The following is a 19,037-nucleotide window of genomic DNA, read 5'->3' as shown; positions in this document are numbered from 1 at the left end:
CCGTCAGTCATTGCAGGTGACATGTGTTAGATCCCTGGTCAGGGAAGATCCCACAAATGCCCAGCAACTAAACCCATGGTCCACAACTATTGAGCCTGTGCCTTAGTGTTGGAGCCTCAACTACTGAAGCCCTGGAGCTCTAGAACCTGTGCTCCTGCAACAAGAGAAGCCATGAAGTGAGAAACCTGACCACTGGAACTAGAAAAGTAGTACCCCTCGCAGCAAGAAAGACCTAGCACAACCCCAAATAAACAAACAAGAACCTAATATATAGCACAGAGAACTATATTCCATATCTTATAACAAGCTATAATGGAAAATAATTTGAAAAAGAATATATATAACTGAATCCCTGTGCTGTACACCTGAAACACTTAACAATTTTTTTAAGAAAAGACACAGACAAAACCTGTAACTTTTTTTTTTCCTTTTTTTAAGCCGGCTTAGTATTATCTGTTTTACTCCTAAGCACTTTAAAAATTTCGGATTGTGGGTGGGAATAAGGGCGGGAAAATGCACTATATCTGGTCCAGGGGCAAAGGCTTCTTAAAGTTACCTATAGATTATTTCGGATTGTGGGTGGGAATAAGGGCGGGGAAATGCACTAATTCTGGTCCCGGGGCAAAGGTTTCTTAAAGTTACCTATAGTTTACACTGTTTTTTATTTTGGACGTGGCTCAAGATCACAGGGGAGAAAGCACTGGCACCCCACTACAGTACTCTTGCCTGGAAAATCCCATGGACAGAGGAGCCTGGTAGGCTGCAGTCCATGGAGTCGCGAAGAGTCGGGCACGACTGAGAGACTTCCCTTTCACTTTTCACTTTCATGCATTGGAGAAGGAAATGGCAACCCACTTCAGTGTTCTTGCCTGGAGAATCCCAGGGACGGGGGAGCCTGGTGGGCTGCCGTCTATGGGGTCACACTGAGTCGGACACGACTGAAGTGATTCGCAGCAGCAGCAGGATCACAGGTGATCACAGTGCCCGAAAACGCCGGGGGAAACCTTTTCACCGGGCGAAGGGACGGACGCAGGGAGCAAATTGGCCCGGTGGTGGTGGTGGGAAACTAAGGCCCATTCGGGAGCAGCCCGGGGTCGACCGCCCAGATTACCCACTTTGCCCCGAGGGAACTGGTCTTCAGGGACCGGGGCAAAGAGACTCCAGCCCCGGGTTGCCCAGAGCCACGTGCGTCGGGCGCCCCGCCCCTCCCTCAGAGCCGGCGGAGCGAAGCGCAAGCCGGTTGCGAGTCACAGAGGCCTGGTGCGCGCCCCGCCCCTGTGCCCGTAGCGAGGGCCGCCGCGGCCCGGGAGCTGGGGAATCGCCGTGTTCGCCCTCCTTTCCCCTCGGCTGGCCGCTGGGGCGGGGCCGGCCCTCAAGCAGGGCGGCACCCAGGCGGGCTCGTCAGTCACCCACCGCGGGCGGCGGCCTGGCTAGGTCTGGAGCCGGTGAGTAGCCACGTCACGCTCCTCCGGGAGGCCCCGCCCCCACTCCGTCCTCTCGGACCGCCCCCTTTCCCGGCCCCGCCTCCGCCCCCGCGAGCAGTTACCGGCTGAGGTAGCGCGCGCCTCTCCGACTCTGCTAGAGGTCCTCAAGCCTGGGCTTGCGGTGCTTTTGCCTCAGGCCTCGTCGGGTGAGGGCTCGCGGCTGCGGCTGCGACACCCGGCGCGTGTTGGCAGGCTCGGGGCTAGCGCCGCTGAGGCTGGCTGGGCCGACGGGCGGTTAGCGCCCCGTTCGACGCGGGGAGGGGCGGCACGCCGAGAGCTGCACGGCCTCCTCACCCGACGCGGGCGGCCGTGGCGACGGCGGCCGGGTTCTCGGGTTCTCTTCCTCAGGCCGGAGCCAGTCGGTGTCCCGGCGGAGCGAAGGGCAGCCGGGCTCCCTTGCCCCGGGCCCCCCCTGGCTGGGGCGGCTGGGGCAGGGGGACCATGTCTGCTCGCATTCCAGTGCCCGCCGCTCACCCTCGGGAGGAGCCTCCCGCGGGAGCAGCTGAGAGGGAGTCGCTGGCGGCCGCGGCGAGCCGGCAGGCGGAGCAGCTACCCCCGCTCGAACGGGAGGGCAAGGAGGCGGCGAGGGAGGAGAGGGCCGCGACCGGCACCAGCGCGGGGGCGCGGGGTGAGCCGTCGCCGGTGCCGGTGTTGGGACACAGCGTGCCTCAGGCGGCCGTGCCTGTGAAGCCCCTGGCGCTGCACCTGGCGCACAAGGCGCGCGGGCCAGGGGGGCCCTTTGGCGGGGAGCCGCCGCGACCGATGCCGCGGGACCAGCCGGCCGAGAGCGCCCGGGAGGAGGCGGCGGCGGCCAGCTCTGGGGAAAAGCTGCAGCCGCCGCCGCCGCCGCCGAAGGAGAATCCCTGGACCAGAAAGCCTCCCCAGCACCTGTCCCCCGCCGGGACGGGGCCTCTGCCGTTGCCCCCACTGGAAACCTTGGAGGCAGGTCTGTGGCTCCTCTGCGGTAGGCACCGGGAGGGTGTGTGCAGGGGCGACTCGTGGCGACCAAGGCTCCGCGGGGCTGGGGGAGGGGCAGGGGCAGGGGCAGGGCTCCTTGCCCTGTCAGTCGGAGGTGTTTCGTTCCAAGGTGTCATTCATTCTGCCTATTTACATAAATGGACATCTGGGAAGGGAGCGACAGGAAGAGGTGGGACCTCGGGTTCTCCTTGACAAGTGGAGGCACGGCGGGGGCAATGGAGCTGAGCCACTGCGCTGGCACTGCTTCAGTTTTGTCTTGCCCCCACGTGGTAGTGACTTGGGAAAGCTGACTTGAGGTAGATGTTCAGTTCATCCTACAGAAGTTTCTGTAGACTGAGAAGAGGTGAAGCAAGTCGGACGGGGGATTTATTAATAATTGGAAGCGCAGTCGTGATTTATTATGAAATAATTGATAAGCTGAAAATTGTCAGGGTTTTCAAAACGGTGCTAAGTAGTCATATTAAAAATGAGATACTGTACTGTAGTTGTTAGTAAAGAGTTTTGAGTTCATAACTGTGGGAAATTGTTGAAATAGGGTAGTTGACCGGAGAGTGAATTGCTCGTTAGGTGAATAGTAGTCATAGTAGTCTTGTGGTTCAACGGTAAAGAATCCTTCTGCCAATGTAGGGTATGCCTGTTGGATCCCTGGGTCGGAAAGATCCCCTGGAGAAGGAAATGACAACCCACTCCAGTACTCTTGCCTGGGAAATCTCATGGACAGAGGAGCCTGATTGGCTGCAGTCCATGGGTCGCGAAGAGTCAGATACGTCTTAGCGACTATACAACAACAAACATTCAGTTACCTCTCCTTCCTAGAGGAGGTAAGATTGTGCCACTGAATTTGATGCTGACCAATGCCCTATGTTCCCTAGAGATTTATTTTGGTTATAACAACGTCAGTTTTTTTTTAAGTTAAATAGATATCCTAAATAAACCAAGACTAGTTTTGCTGTCTAATTAAGTTGTAGTAAGTTAAACTTCTCATATAGAAATTACAGCTGTTTACTTACAAGTGTTTGCTTTTCTTAAAGGTTAACAGTGAAACAGGGAAAATTTAAGCGTGTTTACAGGGTTGTGAGGATCAAATGAGACTAAGGAATGGTCAAATATAAGGTGATTGTTATAGACACATTTTGCAGCTATAGTAACATTTCTTCTAAGGAACTCCAATAGAGGGAGATAAGTGTTAGCTGGTTTACACAGTAATAATCATTTTTTAATACTGCAGAACAGTATAACTTTAAATAAATAGTTATTTTACATCTGAGGTTTGATGGTCTTTAAATTATCATTTGATAAATCTTAACACAGAAAAATCTACTCAAAATTTTTTCTCTAAATTTAAACTTACCACCATTTTCTCCTAGCTGCAAAGCTCCATTTGTTTACCACTATTACTAACTGAAGAGAACAGAAGTCTTAAATCGAAAACTTTAGTGAATCTTAATGTCTGTCTCACCTCCCTACTTTGAGACTTAAACACATTATACATTATAGTCAGTGATCTACCAAAAAAAAAACAAAAACAACAACCCTCTTGATTGTACAATTAACTTGACAGGTTTTAAGACTCAAATTTTAATTGGAGATTACTTTGCTAAAATATTTAACAGTTTATTATAATTAGCCTGCAGTTGCCTTCATTAGGGACCTTAATCTTGCTGCAGATTAAGCATCTGGTGATTAACCAGGTGTGATTCACAGGGACTTTAATTTTGCTGATGTTTCTCTGTAGGCAACATTTCTGTTCTTGGAATCTATTCTGTACCTGCAGGAATACTGTTCTTTATATTTGGAGTGCTGTAGTAACCTTATAGTCTATCCCCCACACTGACTCTGTACTTGTACACAACTTCTATTCGTAACTGAAAAACTCTGTCTAGGTAACTTAGATAAGAGTTTGTGGAGTAGAAATGCACAACTTGCGTTCTAGACCAGACTAGCTACTACCTAGCTAGTTGACTTTCAGCAAGATTTCTGGGCCTTGTAAATGAATGAAGTGGATGTATTTTCTTTCATTTCTTAATACCAGAGGGCCTTCTGTAACCTAGGTCTGCCAGCTTTCTATTTTCCTAAGTAAATTTGCAACCTCAATAATAATGATACAGGAGCAGACGCCCTTTATGGTTCAAAGTCCAGAATAGGTGCAAACTTAGGGGAGTGTTAAATTAGTACAATAATCTTTTTCGTTGGAAGCCTATGTGATTTATCCTATAAACCAGGAGATTCATGAGAGGGAAAGAGGATATTAATTATGCTATAATACCAGAATTAAACTTTCGTTTTTCCTAGCCAAACGAGGATTTACTGTTACTCACTTAATGAAGTACCAGAATTCCATCCATAAAATTTTTGCCAGAAAGTTTACTGCCAGAGATAGAAACATAGGAAATGTAGGGAAGTATTTCTGGACTTGTAGTCATGAATTTTTTGTTAGAACCTGGAGTTCTAACTGAATTGCAAGTGAGGAATTCTTCAGCCCTGTGACACACTTTCCTCCACTTTGGGGATGGTTCTGGCTTGTGTATTGGTGTTTCTGGTAATCCAGATAAGAACCTCTTTTCAGCTAAAGCCCGGCCCACAAGAGAGCCTAGAATAGTATCACTGTGGTCTTAAATTCTGGTCAGGAGACTAGAAAGAATTGTTCCCCGATCCATGTTTAAAGTAATTTTACTTATTTTGAAGACCTTTACTAAAGTCACAGTATGGGATTTATGAGTCACTTACCTTGTACCCATGGTTACATTTTGCATATTAAAAATCAAATTTCTAAATTTAATTTTTACTCACAAAAATATTGATTTGGGGACTTGCCTGGTGACCTAGTGGTTAGGATTTGGCTCTTTCACTGCAGAGGGCCTGGTTCAGTCCCTGGTTGGGGAACTACCGTTCATGCTGAGTGGTTGGGTCACAATACAAAAAATTATTTTTTTCTTTTTCATCTTTAGGCTTCTTGACCCCCATCAACCTTTTTTCCAAGTGTGTTTCCCAGAAACCTCAAATAAACTTACTGTAAATCTAATAATGTTTTACTTGTTATATAAATTATACATAAATATGTTTTTATAAACACAGAAATGTGCTGTTCCCTTCAAAAAGAATAGTCATGTTACCAGTTTATTGAATATCCTTTCAGACCTTTCTGTGAAATTATTTCCAAATACAGTGTTTTGTATGTGTATTTAGACTATTCTCAATTTAAAATTTTGCCTGATCCTTTTATTTTTCTTTACAGTGAGTTTTTAAATTATATTATTATATATATATATATATATATATAATATATATATATTCAGATGTGTGATTCAGATTTACATATGCATATTGTGGACTTCCTGGTGGCTTAGTGGTAAAGAATCCACCTGCCAATGCAGGGGTTGTGGGTTCGATCCCTGGGTCAAGAAAATCCAGATGGTGCTAGTGGTAAAGAACCTGCCTCCAGTGCAGGAGACTTCAGAGACACAGGTTCGATCTCTGGGTAGGGAAGATCCCCTGGGGAAGGAAATGGCAACCCACTGCAGTATTCTTACCTGGAAAATCCCATGGACAGAGCTGCCTGTCAGGCTACATATAGTCCATGGGGTTGCAAAAGAGTTGGACACAAATTAGCAACTAAACAACAACATTGCAAAATGATCATCATATGTTTAGTTAACTACCATCTACATACTTTTTATAAAATTTTTTTCTTGTGATAAAGTTGATGCTTTTTAGTCTAAACTTTAAAAAACTGCAGAGAAGTGGTCTATAAATATAACTGATGTAGTCAGTTTAGCCATTTACCCATTAGTCAACATCCTGGTTGTTTTAAACATCTTTATGCATTTCTCTTATATACTGTCTGATTTACTCTAGGATAGCTACATGGAATTGTTAGGTCACAGTGTATTTGTTGACAGGTTGTTCTCTAAAGTAACTACAGATTGATAGTGTCAATTTTAGAGTCTGAGAAGTAAGTAGGCTTTTTTACATATTTTTTTAAGGCACTCATTTACTGTAATAAAATGGCATTTGATGACATTTCTCCATTAAATATAATAAAACCATGTGATTAATGATTGATAACTGTCAATGCATTTTCTTAATTAGAACTTTGCTAAAGATTATGGCCATGAAAATTAGAGTAAAATCACCTATAATGTTGCATTTTTTTATTCTCACTATCCAAGCTTTTCAAATGAATTGTTTTCTTATCAGAAATTGTTTCCTTATAGATTAAGATATTGCAGTAATACTCAAAGTTGCATTTTGGCTCACCAGTGATTGAAAAATGGATATATGAAGATCATGTACTTGTTTATGTGTATGTATATATGTGTGTGTATGTATATATATATACACACATATATATACACAGAGACATGTATGTATATGTGTGTGTATATATGTTGGATATATATACATACATATATATGTATATATACATATAAACGTGAGTGTGTGTATGTATACATTGGAGCTTAAATTTCTTAGGCTTCATCTGTCTGAAAATTTTTTTTAATTAAAGTTTCTATATTTCTAAGTTTTTAGGTTGGCTTTCTTTTTTAGTCTTAGATTTTTACCTAATGACATACTGGAAGAACAGCTTCCTCCATTTTGTTTGGAACATGGGAAAATGAAAATATTTTCTTGGTCTTGTTTTACCTGTTCTATATGTGTGTATAAAATTATATGTAGAATCTGGTATATTAATACATACAGATTTGTCATATTTCTTAAGTTTTGTATTATTTTTTATAAATGTACCAATAAAATCCCATGGATGGAGGAGCCTGGAATGCTGCAGTCCATGGGGTCGCTGAGGTCAGACACGACTGAGCAACTTCACTTTCACTTTTCACTTTCATGCATTGGGGAAGGAAATGGCAACCCACTCCAGTGTTCTTACCTGGAGAATCCCAGGGACAGGGGAGCCTGGTGGGCTGCCATCTATGGGGTCACACAGAGTCGGACACGACTGAAGCGACTTAGCAGCAGCAGCAGCAGCAGTACCAATAATATAACTACTATATTGTTGAATATAGGAGTTATATATTTATTTTTGGCTATGCCACACAGCTTGTGGGATCTCTGGAGCAGTTTTCTAGAACAGTCATGGCAGTGAAAGCCACGAATCCTAACCATTAGGCTACCAGGGACCTCCCTAGAGGTTATTTATTTAAATACAGTTATCTAGGGAACTTCCTAGAGGTTATTTGTTTTAATGAAGTCTGGTGGATCTTCCAACCCAGGGATCAAACCCGTGTTTCCTGTGTCTCCTGCATTGGCAGCCAGATTCTTCACCACTGAGCCACCTAGGAAGCCCTTTATCTGCTACAATGAACATAGTTTTTTGGCTGTGCTGCTCGGCATACAGGATCTTAGTTTCCAGACCAGTTGAACCCATGTTCCCTGCAGTGAAAGCATGGAATCTTAACCACTAGCCCGCCAGAAATCCCTACAGTGAAAATTTTATACAGACATCTTTGTATCTTGTCTTGATTCTCAGATAATTTCTGAGAAATGGAATTTTTTCATTAAAATGTATATGCATTTTATTAATTTAATTTTTAAAAACTTTATTGGATTCCAGTTGATTTACAATGTTGTGTTAGTTTTAGGTGTACCTCAGAGTGATTCAGAATGTATATTCATTCTTTTTCAGATTATTTTTTCATATAGGTTGTCATAGAACATTGAGTACAGTTCCCAGTGCTATATAGTAGGTCCTTGTTGGTTATCTTTTAAAAGGATATATATATATTAGTAGTAGTAGTACTTTTTTGCCATGTGGCTTGGGGGTTTTATTTAGTTCTCCCACCAGAGATTGAACCCAGGCCCTTGGCAGTGAGAGCAGAATCCTAAACACTGGATTGGCAGGACATTCCAAAAATATACATTTTAAATGACAGATTACCCTTGAAAGAGTCTACTACTTCATATTCATTCCAACAGCGTGAGAGAAATGTCCATTTATACAGGCTTCCCAACGCTTGGCATTTTCTTTTTTGTCAGCATAATAGGTGAAAATTGTCTTCACTTAAATTTCTTAGTGCCGTTTCATGTTTGGCTACTGCTATTTCGTTTTTGAATCATATTTATCTTTTATTCAGATGTGTTTTTTTTAAAGCTCATGTCATTCTTTTAACTAAAAAAAGAGTGGGTTGATGAGGTGGTCTAAGAGAGCAGCACAAAGGACTTCCTTATGTTGAATTTGGAATTAGACAAATGTATTCACAGTTGGCGTTGCACAACTACGTGTTCCCTTTCTGCCTCTGTTGGGTAGTCTACCCTGTGTGGTTAATAGCATGAAGGAGCAGACCAGAATGCTTACTTTTTGTGGACAGCTAGCTCCCAAAGGAAAGAGGGGAAAGGTGCTGGCTTTGCAAGTCAGTTCTTTTCCTAAACTCATTAATCAGGAAACATTGTTTCTGTGAAAACAATTGGGACTTGGGAATAGGAATGTTCTAGGACAGTCTTCCTTTTAAAAAAGTAAATTAACTATAAGTGCCACTTGGTAACCAATATTAAGAAATCCCTCTTTCCTGTCCCGGAGTATCCAACCACAGTGGCCAGCATAATTTGTCAAATATCTTTTGATGAAAATAAATTACCATATTGGTAAACTATAAATATCCAAATTACAGTGTGTACTTAAAGATACTCTTGTCAATAAAATGTCAGAATTATAGAGGCCACAGAATTAAATGCGATCAACTTTCCCATATATTACCTGAGGAAGAGTTAAAGTTGAGAGATTAAAATTTAAACAAAAGAATTGGTTGAAGTAAAAATCTCTTTTCCTTTTATTTTTAAATGTGTGATGAAATAAAGATCCAAGATTCTTCCTTCCTGGCTGCCCTGCATGGCTTGTGGAATCTTTTGTTCCCAAATCATGGTTTGAACTCAGGCCTCTGGCAGTTAGAGAACTGTGTGCTAACCATTGAATCGCCAGGGAGTTACCTCCAACTTTTTTTTTTTTTTTAATTGAAGTATAGTTGATTTACAGTATTGGGTTACCTTCCCAACTTCTTTTAGCCAGAGGTTATAATCAGTGTCTGTGTAGGGTATGGCACCATGTTGAATTTTAAATCAAAAAGATTATTAACTTACATTCAAATATTTTTGTTTGTAAATAACTTGTCATTTAATACTGAAGTTTAAAAGTTTATGTGGTCAGAATAATTTTTAAATTTCTGACCTTAATTTTGTGATTATTAATGTCTTCTTGATTGTAATAAAATTCACTTTTGTGGCCTATGCCTAACTACTTCCCATTACTTCAAATAGTTTGTGTAAGGCTGTGTTTTGTAACCACCAGGCAATAATTTACTTGACTTAGCAATATTTTGGGATGTGTTTTTACTTGGCTAAGGGAAAAGTCTTTCAAATGTTTGATACTGTGTAACTTTCATAAAATACATGTGCTATTTATAGAATATACCTTAGTCAAATTCCAGGTAATATTTGGACAAATACTGTTTTTGTTAGATTAGATTTTTTTCCTGCCTCCCTTTTTGTCCTACCCGTCCATCATATTTTTTTCTGCATCTCATTTTTCTTAATGAAGTATTTATCCCTATGCATATTTACATGCATGTATACATTTCCCTGTGGTAGTTTCTGTAGACTTTGTAAGAAGAGGTGAAGCAAGTTGGAGAAGGGGGATTTATTTATAAATGGAAGTGCAATTGTGAATTTTGTTATGAAATAATTGATAAGCTGAAAATTGTCAGGATTTTCAAAACAGTGCTTAGTAGTCATATTAAAAATGAAACTGTACTATGGTTGCTGCTGAAAAATTTTGAGTTCATAATTGTGGTGGAAAATTGTTGAAATAGGATAGCTGGACCTGATAGTGAATTGCTCATTAGGTTAATAATAGTCTTGTGGTTCAACTGTAAAGAATCCTCCTGCCAATGTAGAGTATGCCGCTTGGATCCCTGGGTTGGAAAGCTCCCCAATGACAACAAACTCCAGTATTCTTGCCTGGGAAAATCCCATGAACAGAGGAGTCTGATTGGCTGCAGTCCATGGTCGCAAACAGTCGAACATGACTTAGTGACTGACTGCACAATATGCTTCCCTGGTGGCTCAGATGTTAAAGAATCTGCCTGCAGTGCAGGAGACCCAGGTTTGATCCCTGGGTTGGGAAGATTCCCTGGAGAAGGGAATGGCTACCCTTGCTTGGAGAATTCCATGGACAGAGGAGCCTGGCGAGCTACAGCCTATGGGGTTACAAAGAGTGGGACATGACGGAGCAACTGACATTTACTTACACATTTACTTGTGTCCCTAAAGTATAAGGAAGTGTAGAGCAAATAGCCATGTACTCACTATCTGCTTTAGAAATAGAATTTCTACAATTTTCACTCTCCTTGTGTGCCCATCCCTGGGGATGTCGTCATCCTTCATCCAGCTTCCTTTCATAATATCTTATTTGAATTTTTCTGGTTTTAACTCAAAAATCATTTTATTTTACTCTGAATTAGTCATTGCTATGATTTATGGGATTCATTGTTTACTAAATTATTGTGTTTTCTGTTTATTCGACTTTAATATTTACTTTAGGGCATGTTTAACTAGATAATCATTGTGCTAGATAAAAAGACATTTTAAAGCTTCATTTGGAGACTATTGTTATCCATCATTGTGTTCTTATTCAAGATTGGGACAGGTGATGATACTGTGATAGTCTTACACATGCTTTTACAGACGTCTGTTTTATTTTTTATGGCTTGATTCTAGAGATAAGCTATTTTGGTTTTTCCAAAGACAAATTGAAGTCTTCTGACTTATTTTCTGGATGCTTCTTGATGTATGTGAATATATTTATATATACAAATATATTTATAGATTATATATTTAAATATTACATGTATTATATATATAATATATGGCTTCCCTGGTGGCTCAGTGGTAAAGAATCCACCTGCCAATGCCGTAGATGTGGGTTTGATCCCTGGGTTGGGAAGATCCCCTGGAGAAGGAAATGGTAACCCATTCCATTATTCTTGCCTCGGAAACCACATGGACAAAGGAGCCTGGAGGGCTACAGCCCATGGGGTTGCAAAGAGTCAGACATTACTTAGCAATTAAACAGCAACAACAACAACAACAACAACAACAACAACAACAACAACAAAAAAAAAAAAATATATATATATATATATATATATCCCATTGGGAATTGATTCACCAACTTTACAACTTTACAAAAATGTGTTATGTTACACCTGTTAGTGAAAGGACTGGTCTGTCAGTTCAGTAAGCTGTTAATATTTTCTTCTTTATTTGAACACTGTAGACCACTTTCAGTCCATGTTTGAAATGTGGTTGATTTCTTGTTAGGAATTTGAGTCTTAGAATTTTGCATTTTGTTGAAAATAATGACTACATTGACTTACTGAAATTGTTTTAATTGTTACTTTGTCAATATTTTAAGTGATACGGCTGTAAAAAACAGTTCTTTGTATTTTTTTTTTTTAGAGCTCAGTTCCCCTCAAATTATAAAAGCAGGAAAACTCAAGACAAAGAAATCCAATAAGGTATATTTGACAATAAATAAATTTTGACTATTCTGAAAGGAACTGCTCAGATTACTGTGTATTTTTCTCTTCTGTCATTGATGTTTGATATTAATATACTAGAGAATTGTAGCCTTTTCCAGATCTCCATGTGTATATGTTATCCTGCGTCTATCAGTTTAGTCAAAGTTGTTCATCATGCCAGAAGTTGGATTATAAGACCAAAGCATTCTTTCTGGGTTCTGTTGTTTGGAGAAAGTTTTGGATTAATTTGGCAAATACCTACATATAAATGAATGTAGATGATTTTAAAAGTTACATTTACTTTTAGAAAAATCTTTTTCTATTTAAAAAATTCCTAATTTGTATAACACTTCTTTTATTACTTATTAGGCTAGTGATTTCAGCGATATGGCAAATTGGCCAACACCAAGTGAATTAGTGAACACTGAAGTGAGTATTCTTTTAAAACCTTTTTTTAAATAAAGGGAAAGTATTCTCATTTCACATGCAAACTTTATTTTACTTCAAATTTAGATAATCACATTGATAAAGTACCCATTTTTCAAATACTTTGATTTCTTTCATCCCATTGCCTTCATCTGGTTGTATTCTCAGGACCATATATTTGGAAAGGTTGGGGTACTGTGATGTCAACTTCACGTTATGCCTACAAATAGATTATTTTTTAAAGTAATGTCTAATTGAAGCCCATTTTGTATTTCAAAATTTATTTTATATACATTTGAGTAAAATTTTTTCAATGTGTTGAAGTCTTAAGTCTTTATATATACATACATATATATATGTATAACATATCGAAAGATGTTCAATATATGGATTTTTAAAAACAGTTTTAGATTTTTATGTTTGCTTTATTATTTATGACTGTGCTGGGTCTTTGTGCTGCTCTTGGGCTTTCTCTAGTTATGGTGAGCAGGGGTAGAGCACAGGCACAGCAGTTGTGGTACACAGGCTTAGTTGACCCCAGGCCTGAGGAATCTTCCTGGACCAGGAATTAAACCCATGCCCTCTGCATTGGCAGGTGATTCTTAACCACTGGACCACCAGGGAAGTCTTAGTAAATGGATTTCTAATTTAACTATGAAAGAAGCTCTAAAAAGATATTCTGAAATAGTCTGTCAAAAGGCTTTTTAGGGACTTCCCTAGCTGTCCAGGTGTTAAGACCATGCTTCCACTGGAGGGGGCATGGGTTCAGTCCCTGGTTGGGGAACTAAGATCCCACATGTTGGAGCCACAGCCAAATAAAAAAATAATAATAAAAAATAAAAAGGATTTTCTTTTTAAAGAAGTAGTATATATAGTCATCTGGTTCCATGGTTTCATTTTACACTGTACATTTTGTTATTTGTATTTTGTGCAGTAATATGGGAGTATAGTTTAATATATATGAAACAACTTGATGAATAAACAACATAATAAACTGTATATGAAGGGTACAGTCTGATATACTTTGACCTGTGAAACTTTCTCCACAAACAGGATAATGAACTTGATTTGTAACTCTTCTCTGTCATGTCCCTTTCCATGCCATTATCCCAATCACTGATAAGCTGTACTTAGTTAATTTGCCCTTTCTCCAGTTTTAAAAAAATTTTTCTTGGAGTATAGTTGATATACAATGCATTTACTACAGTTTTATATAAGTGGAGTTATACAGCATGTACTTTTTTTTTTGTCCCTGGCTTTCATTTAGCTTAATTATTTTGAGATTTATTTATGTTATATATATGAGTTGTTTGTTCTTATTTACTGGGTAGTAGTCAATTGATAGATATAATGCTGTCCATTCACCTACTGGTGAACATTTGTGTTGATTCCAGTTTTTTGACTGTTAGAAATAAAGCTACTATATAAACATTTGTGTACAAAATTTGCATGGATATATGCTTTTATTTTTCTTGGGAGTAGAATACCTGGATTTTATGGTAGCTATTTAAAATTTTAAATTACCAAACTTTTTATTCCACCAGCAGTGTATGAGAATTCTAATTGCTCTATATTCTCACTAATACTTGACATGGTCAGTCTTAATTTTAATCAGTTTAGTAGGTGTGTGATGGTATCACATTGTAGTTTTACTTTGCACTTTTCTGTTGATGTCAAGTACATTTTCATGTACATTTGCCATCAGTATATCTTTTTGATGAAACATCTGTTTAACACTTGCCCACTTTTTAATTGTTTCCTTGTTGCTGCATTTTAGAGTTCATTATATATCTTGGATACAAGTCCTTTTATCAGATACTTAGTAACTATGTTCTCCTTGTCTTTCACTTGACTTTTCTCTTAAGTGTCTTTTGTAGTTTTTTATTTTTGATAAGAGTTGTCATTTGTTTTATGATATGTAGGTAAGGTATTACCACAAATTTGGGAATATGTTAGAGAAAATGTTCATGAAAATTTAACTCTGTAAAACCTTTTGCAGTGTCAGAATGTCATCAGTCAAGGCAATAAGAAGCCACAAAATAGGAAAGAAAGAGAAGACAAGGTTGAAAAGAGAAGTGTTAACAATGAAAGCAAAGAAAACCGGGAAACAAAATTAGATGGTCCTGGTGAAAATGTCAGTGAGGATGAGGCTCAGTTAAGTAATCAACGAAAAAGAGGTTAGTTTGTTATACCTTCATTTTTATTTTAAGTATTTAAAGAGAGCTGTAGTAATTAAGAATCGTACTTAATCAGTTGATTGCTGGTAGTCACCAGTGAGTAGTTTGGATTTCTTCACAACTGAGTGACTGAGCACACACACATACACAGAGCACACGTTTATCTTTAAAACAAGGAGTTTGTTGTTGTTAGTCACTAAGTTGTGTCTGACTCTTTTGTGACCCCATGGAATGTAGCATGCCAGGCTCCTCTGTCCATGAGATTTCCCAGGCAAGAATACTAGAGTGGGTTGCCATTTACTTCTCAACTCAGGTAATGTTCCCAACCCAGGTATCAAACCTTCATCTCTTGTGTCTCCTACACTGGCAGGTGGATTCTTTATCACCAGGGAAGCCTAAAACAAGGGCTTATTTATCCCCAAAGAATCTCACTGATACTCATTAGAATTTAGAGTATAGACTTTAGAGAACTTTTAGATTCTTTCGTTTTCCCTTTTCCTTATCTGTCCATAGTTTGCCATATTTGTAGGAAATTAATACAGTAATATTCTCTTAATTAATTTGGTAGTTTTTCCTTTGCCCATGAATCTTTTTCTTTTAGTGGAAAATTGTTTTGGGCAGAAATCTGAACATTTTGAAACCTTAACTGTGCAATCCATGAATAGGTAAAGATTTCACTGTACTATAGCTATTAATTACGCTATCATTTAGTCAACAAGAAATGTCAAATTGCTTTTATCTCTGAAGAAGTTAGGAAAATACAAAGATTTATCAAATGCAGTTAGATTTGCAGTTAAACTTCATTTTGAAAAAGCTCATTAGTAGTTATGCTGGATAAACTAAAATTTGAGGCACTTATTTTAAACTAAAAGTGTTTTGAATCAGTATTCAAACAATTATCAGGTATACCCTGTTCTAAAGCCTAAGTATCAAGTATTAGATGAAAGTAGTGTGTATACTGGAGAAGGCGATGGCACCCCACTCCAGTACTCTTGCCTGGAAAATCCCATGGGTGGAGGAGCCTGGTGGGCTGCAGTCCATGGGGTCGCTAAGAGTCAGACGTGACTGAGCGACTTCACTTTCACTTTTCACTTTCATGCATTGGAGAAGGAAATGACAACCCACTCCAGTGTTCTTGCCTGGAGAATCCCAGGGACTGGGGAGCCTGGTGGGCTTCCATCTATGGGGTCGCGCAGAGTCGGACACGACTGAAGCAACTTAGCAGTAGCAGTGTGGATACTTAATATTTTTTATAACTTCTTTGTCAGAATTAAATTGAAGAGTGTGCATTTCACTTAAAAGCAAAAGAATTCCAGTTATATTCTATCATTGTCTTTTCACTTGAGCTTTAGAAACGTTGCAGTTTTCATTTATTTAATTAAAATTTAGCATCCTTTCACAATTGCAAAGCTTTAATGAAAATTGTACATTGTCCTTAAATTATTTTATTTTGTTTTCTTCAAGCTAATAAGCACAGATGGGTACCACTCCACTTAGAAGATGTAAGACCAGAGAGTCAAGAAAGACCAGGGTCCCGGAATAGCTCAAGATGTCAACCTGAAGCAAATAAATCATCACATAACAATAGGAGAAATGACACACGAAGTGAGTAACATTTTAAGAGAAAAATGACTAATTTAGCCTTAATGCTCATTATTGTAATAACCATGTATACAATATAAAGTATTTGAGAGTAAGTTGCAGATATTGTGCCCCTTATTCAGAGTTAAAGAGTATATATCATAAGAACAGTAACACAGTCTGTCTGTCCACAGACAGAATTTCTCAATAATGCCCTTTGCAGTTTTTCTGTCTTTTGCAGAATCTAACCTGTGATCACACATTGCTTTTACTTGTCTTCTCTTTCATCTCTATTAGTTTGAGATAGTTATTCTACTTTTGTCTTTTCATGATGATCTTTTTCTGAAGGACATAGGACAGTTATGTGTCTATGCCGTACCTCACTTTGGGTTTTCTGATGTTTCCTCATGATTGGGTTATTGGTTTTTGCCAAGAATACTGCAAAAGTTAAATGATTTTCTTTCAAGTGTGTAACTTGAAAATACATATAATATTGGTGTATCTTATTATTGGTGATACTAACTTTGAGCAGCACTTGATTAAGATGAGGTACTCCAGGTTTCTTTATGATAAAGATACTCTTTTTTCCTTTGGTGATTAATATGTAATTTGAAGTCAGAGACTTTGAGAATGTGAGAATACCCATTTTTTCATCAGACTTTTCATATGAGCTTTAGTTTTATTCTTACATGACTGAGGTATTAACCATGATGGCTACAAATGCTAATTTAGCTATTGCAGCTTCCTTATTGGCATTCCACTGTAAGGAACAACTCCCTGTTATTATTGGTATGGACTAAAGTTGTCTTATATTTTCAGCGGTTGAAATCATTACCGTGATTGTTTAATTTTAATGCTCAAATTGTCTCAGAGTTGGCTCTTGGGAGCCTCTTATGTATGTTTCTGGATCCTTTAAAAAGTCAACTTTACTGAGCTAATAATCAAAGAAACTACAGTGAAATTACTGTCAAGTCCCTAACCACGAGTTTACTTTCTGTCAGATTTTATTTACCTTTTCATAATAAATTTAACTATCAGATCAGATCAGTCGCTCAGTCGTGTCCGACTCTTTGCGACCCCATGAATCGCAGCATGCCAGGCCTCCCTGTCCATCACCAATTCCCAGAGTTCACTCAGACTCACGTCCATCAAGTCAGTGATGCCATCCAGACATCTCATCCTCTGTCATCCCCTTCTCCTCTTGCCCCCAATCCCTCCCAACATCAGAGTCTTTTCCAATGAGTCAACTCTTCGCATGAGGTGGCCAAAGTACTGGAGTTTCAGCTTTAGCATCATTCCTTCCAAAGAAATCCCAGGGCTGATCTCCTTCAGAATGGACTGGTTGGATCTCCTTTCAGCCCAGGGGACTCTCAAGAGTCTTCTCCAACACCACAGTTCAAAAGCATCAATTCTTTGGCGCTCAGCCTTCTTCACAGTCCAACTCTCACATCCATACATGACCACAGGAAAAACCACAGCCATGACTAGACGGACCTTTGTTGGCAGAGTAATGTCTCTGCTTTTGAATATGCTATCTAGGTTGGTCATAACTTTCCTTCCAAGGAGTAAGCATCTTTTAATTTCATGGCTGCAGTCACCATCTGCAGTGATTTTGGAGCCCAGAAAAATAAAGTCTGACACTGTTTCCCCATCTATTTCCCATGAAGTGATGGGACCGGATGCCATGATCTTCGTTTTCTGAATGTTGAGCTTTAAGCCAACTTTTTCACTCTCCTCTTTCACTTTCATCAAGAGGTTTTTGAGTTCCTCTTCACTTTCTGCCATAAGGGTGGTGTCATCTGCATATCTGAGGTTATTGATATTTCTCCCGCCAATCTTGATTCCAGCTTGTGTTTCTTCCAGTCTAGCGTTTCTCATGATGTACTCTGCATATAAGTTAAATAAACAGAGTGACAATATACAGCCTTGACATACTCCTTTTCCTATTTGGAACCAGTCTGTTGTTCCATGTCCAGTTCTAACTGTTGCTTCCTGACCTGCATACAAATTTCTCAAGAGGCAGGTCAGGTGGTCTAGTATTCCCATCTCTTGAAGAATTTTCCACAGTTGATTGTGATCCACACAGTCAAAGGCTTTGGCATAGTCAATAAGGTAGAAATAGATGTTTTTCTGTAACTCTCTTGCTTTTTCCATGATCCAGCGGATGTTGGCAATTTGATCTCTGGTTCCTCTGCCTTTTCTAAAACCAGCTTGAACATCAGGAAGTTCACGGTTCACATATTGCTGAAGCCTGGCTTGGAGAATTTTGAACATTACTTTACCAGCGTGTGAGATGAGTGCAATTGTGCGGTAGTTTGAGCATTCTTTGGCATTGCCTTTCTTTGGGATTGGAATGAAAACTGACCTTTTCCAGTCCTGTGGCCACTGCTGAGTTTTCCAAATTGGCTGGCATATTGAGTGCAGCACTTTCACAGCATCATCTTTCAGGATTTGAAATAGCTCAACTGGAATTCTATCACCTCCACTAGCTTTGTTCATAGTGATGCTTTCTAACGCCCACTTGACTTCACATTCCAGTATGTCTGGCTGTAGGTCAGTGACCATATAAATTATATCCTCTTGTATTTTTTTGCTCAGCATAATGATTTTCACATGCATCAGTATTGTTCCATATATCAGTAATTTCTATCTCTTGATTGCATAACAGTTTTCTATTGAATGGATATACTCCTTTATCCATTCATCTGTTCATGGATATTTGGCGTGTTTCTAGTTTTTGGCTGTTATGACTAATGCTGCCATCAACATTTGTATACAAGCTTTTCTGTGGGCAGATGTCTTTATTTCCTGTAAACATCTAGGACGGGATTGCTAGGTGGTATGGTAAATGTGTATATGTA

The 19,037-nt window shown here is 39.5% G+C and overlaps 1 protein-coding gene across 16 annotated transcripts in view; it reads left to right on the top strand.

The window, feature by feature from the left end:
* Positions 1 to 788: 788 nt before the first annotated feature.
* LARP1B (La ribonucleoprotein 1B) overlaps positions 789 to 19,037 on the top strand; it is a 134,375-nt gene continuing 116,126 nt past the window's right edge. For 6 of the 16 annotated variants that reach the window (XM_055550532.1, XM_055550531.1, XM_055550533.1 and 3 more), the window contains exons 1-5: positions 1,637 to 2,430; positions 11,931 to 11,989; positions 12,362 to 12,421; positions 14,418 to 14,595; positions 16,060 to 16,200. In XM_055550532.1, the coding sequence (XP_055406507.1) occupies positions 1,926 to 2,430; positions 11,931 to 11,989; positions 12,362 to 12,421; positions 14,418 to 14,595; positions 16,060 to 16,200 (943 nt within the window). In that variant the 5' untranslated portion in view covers positions 1,637 to 1,925. The other 10 variants (XM_055550542.1, XM_055550541.1, XM_055550543.1 and 7 more) reach the window with 8 other exon arrangements.

This window comes from Bubalus kerabau, chromosome 16 (genome assembly GCF_029407905.1).
Source record: "Bubalus kerabau isolate K-KA32 ecotype Philippines breed swamp buffalo chromosome 16, PCC_UOA_SB_1v2, whole genome shotgun sequence".
NCBI lineage: Eukaryota > Metazoa > Chordata > Mammalia > Artiodactyla > Bovidae > Bubalus > Bubalus kerabau.
The sequence above is the reverse complement of the archived record's forward strand: the minus strand, read 5'-3'. Positions and strand labels throughout refer to the sequence as shown.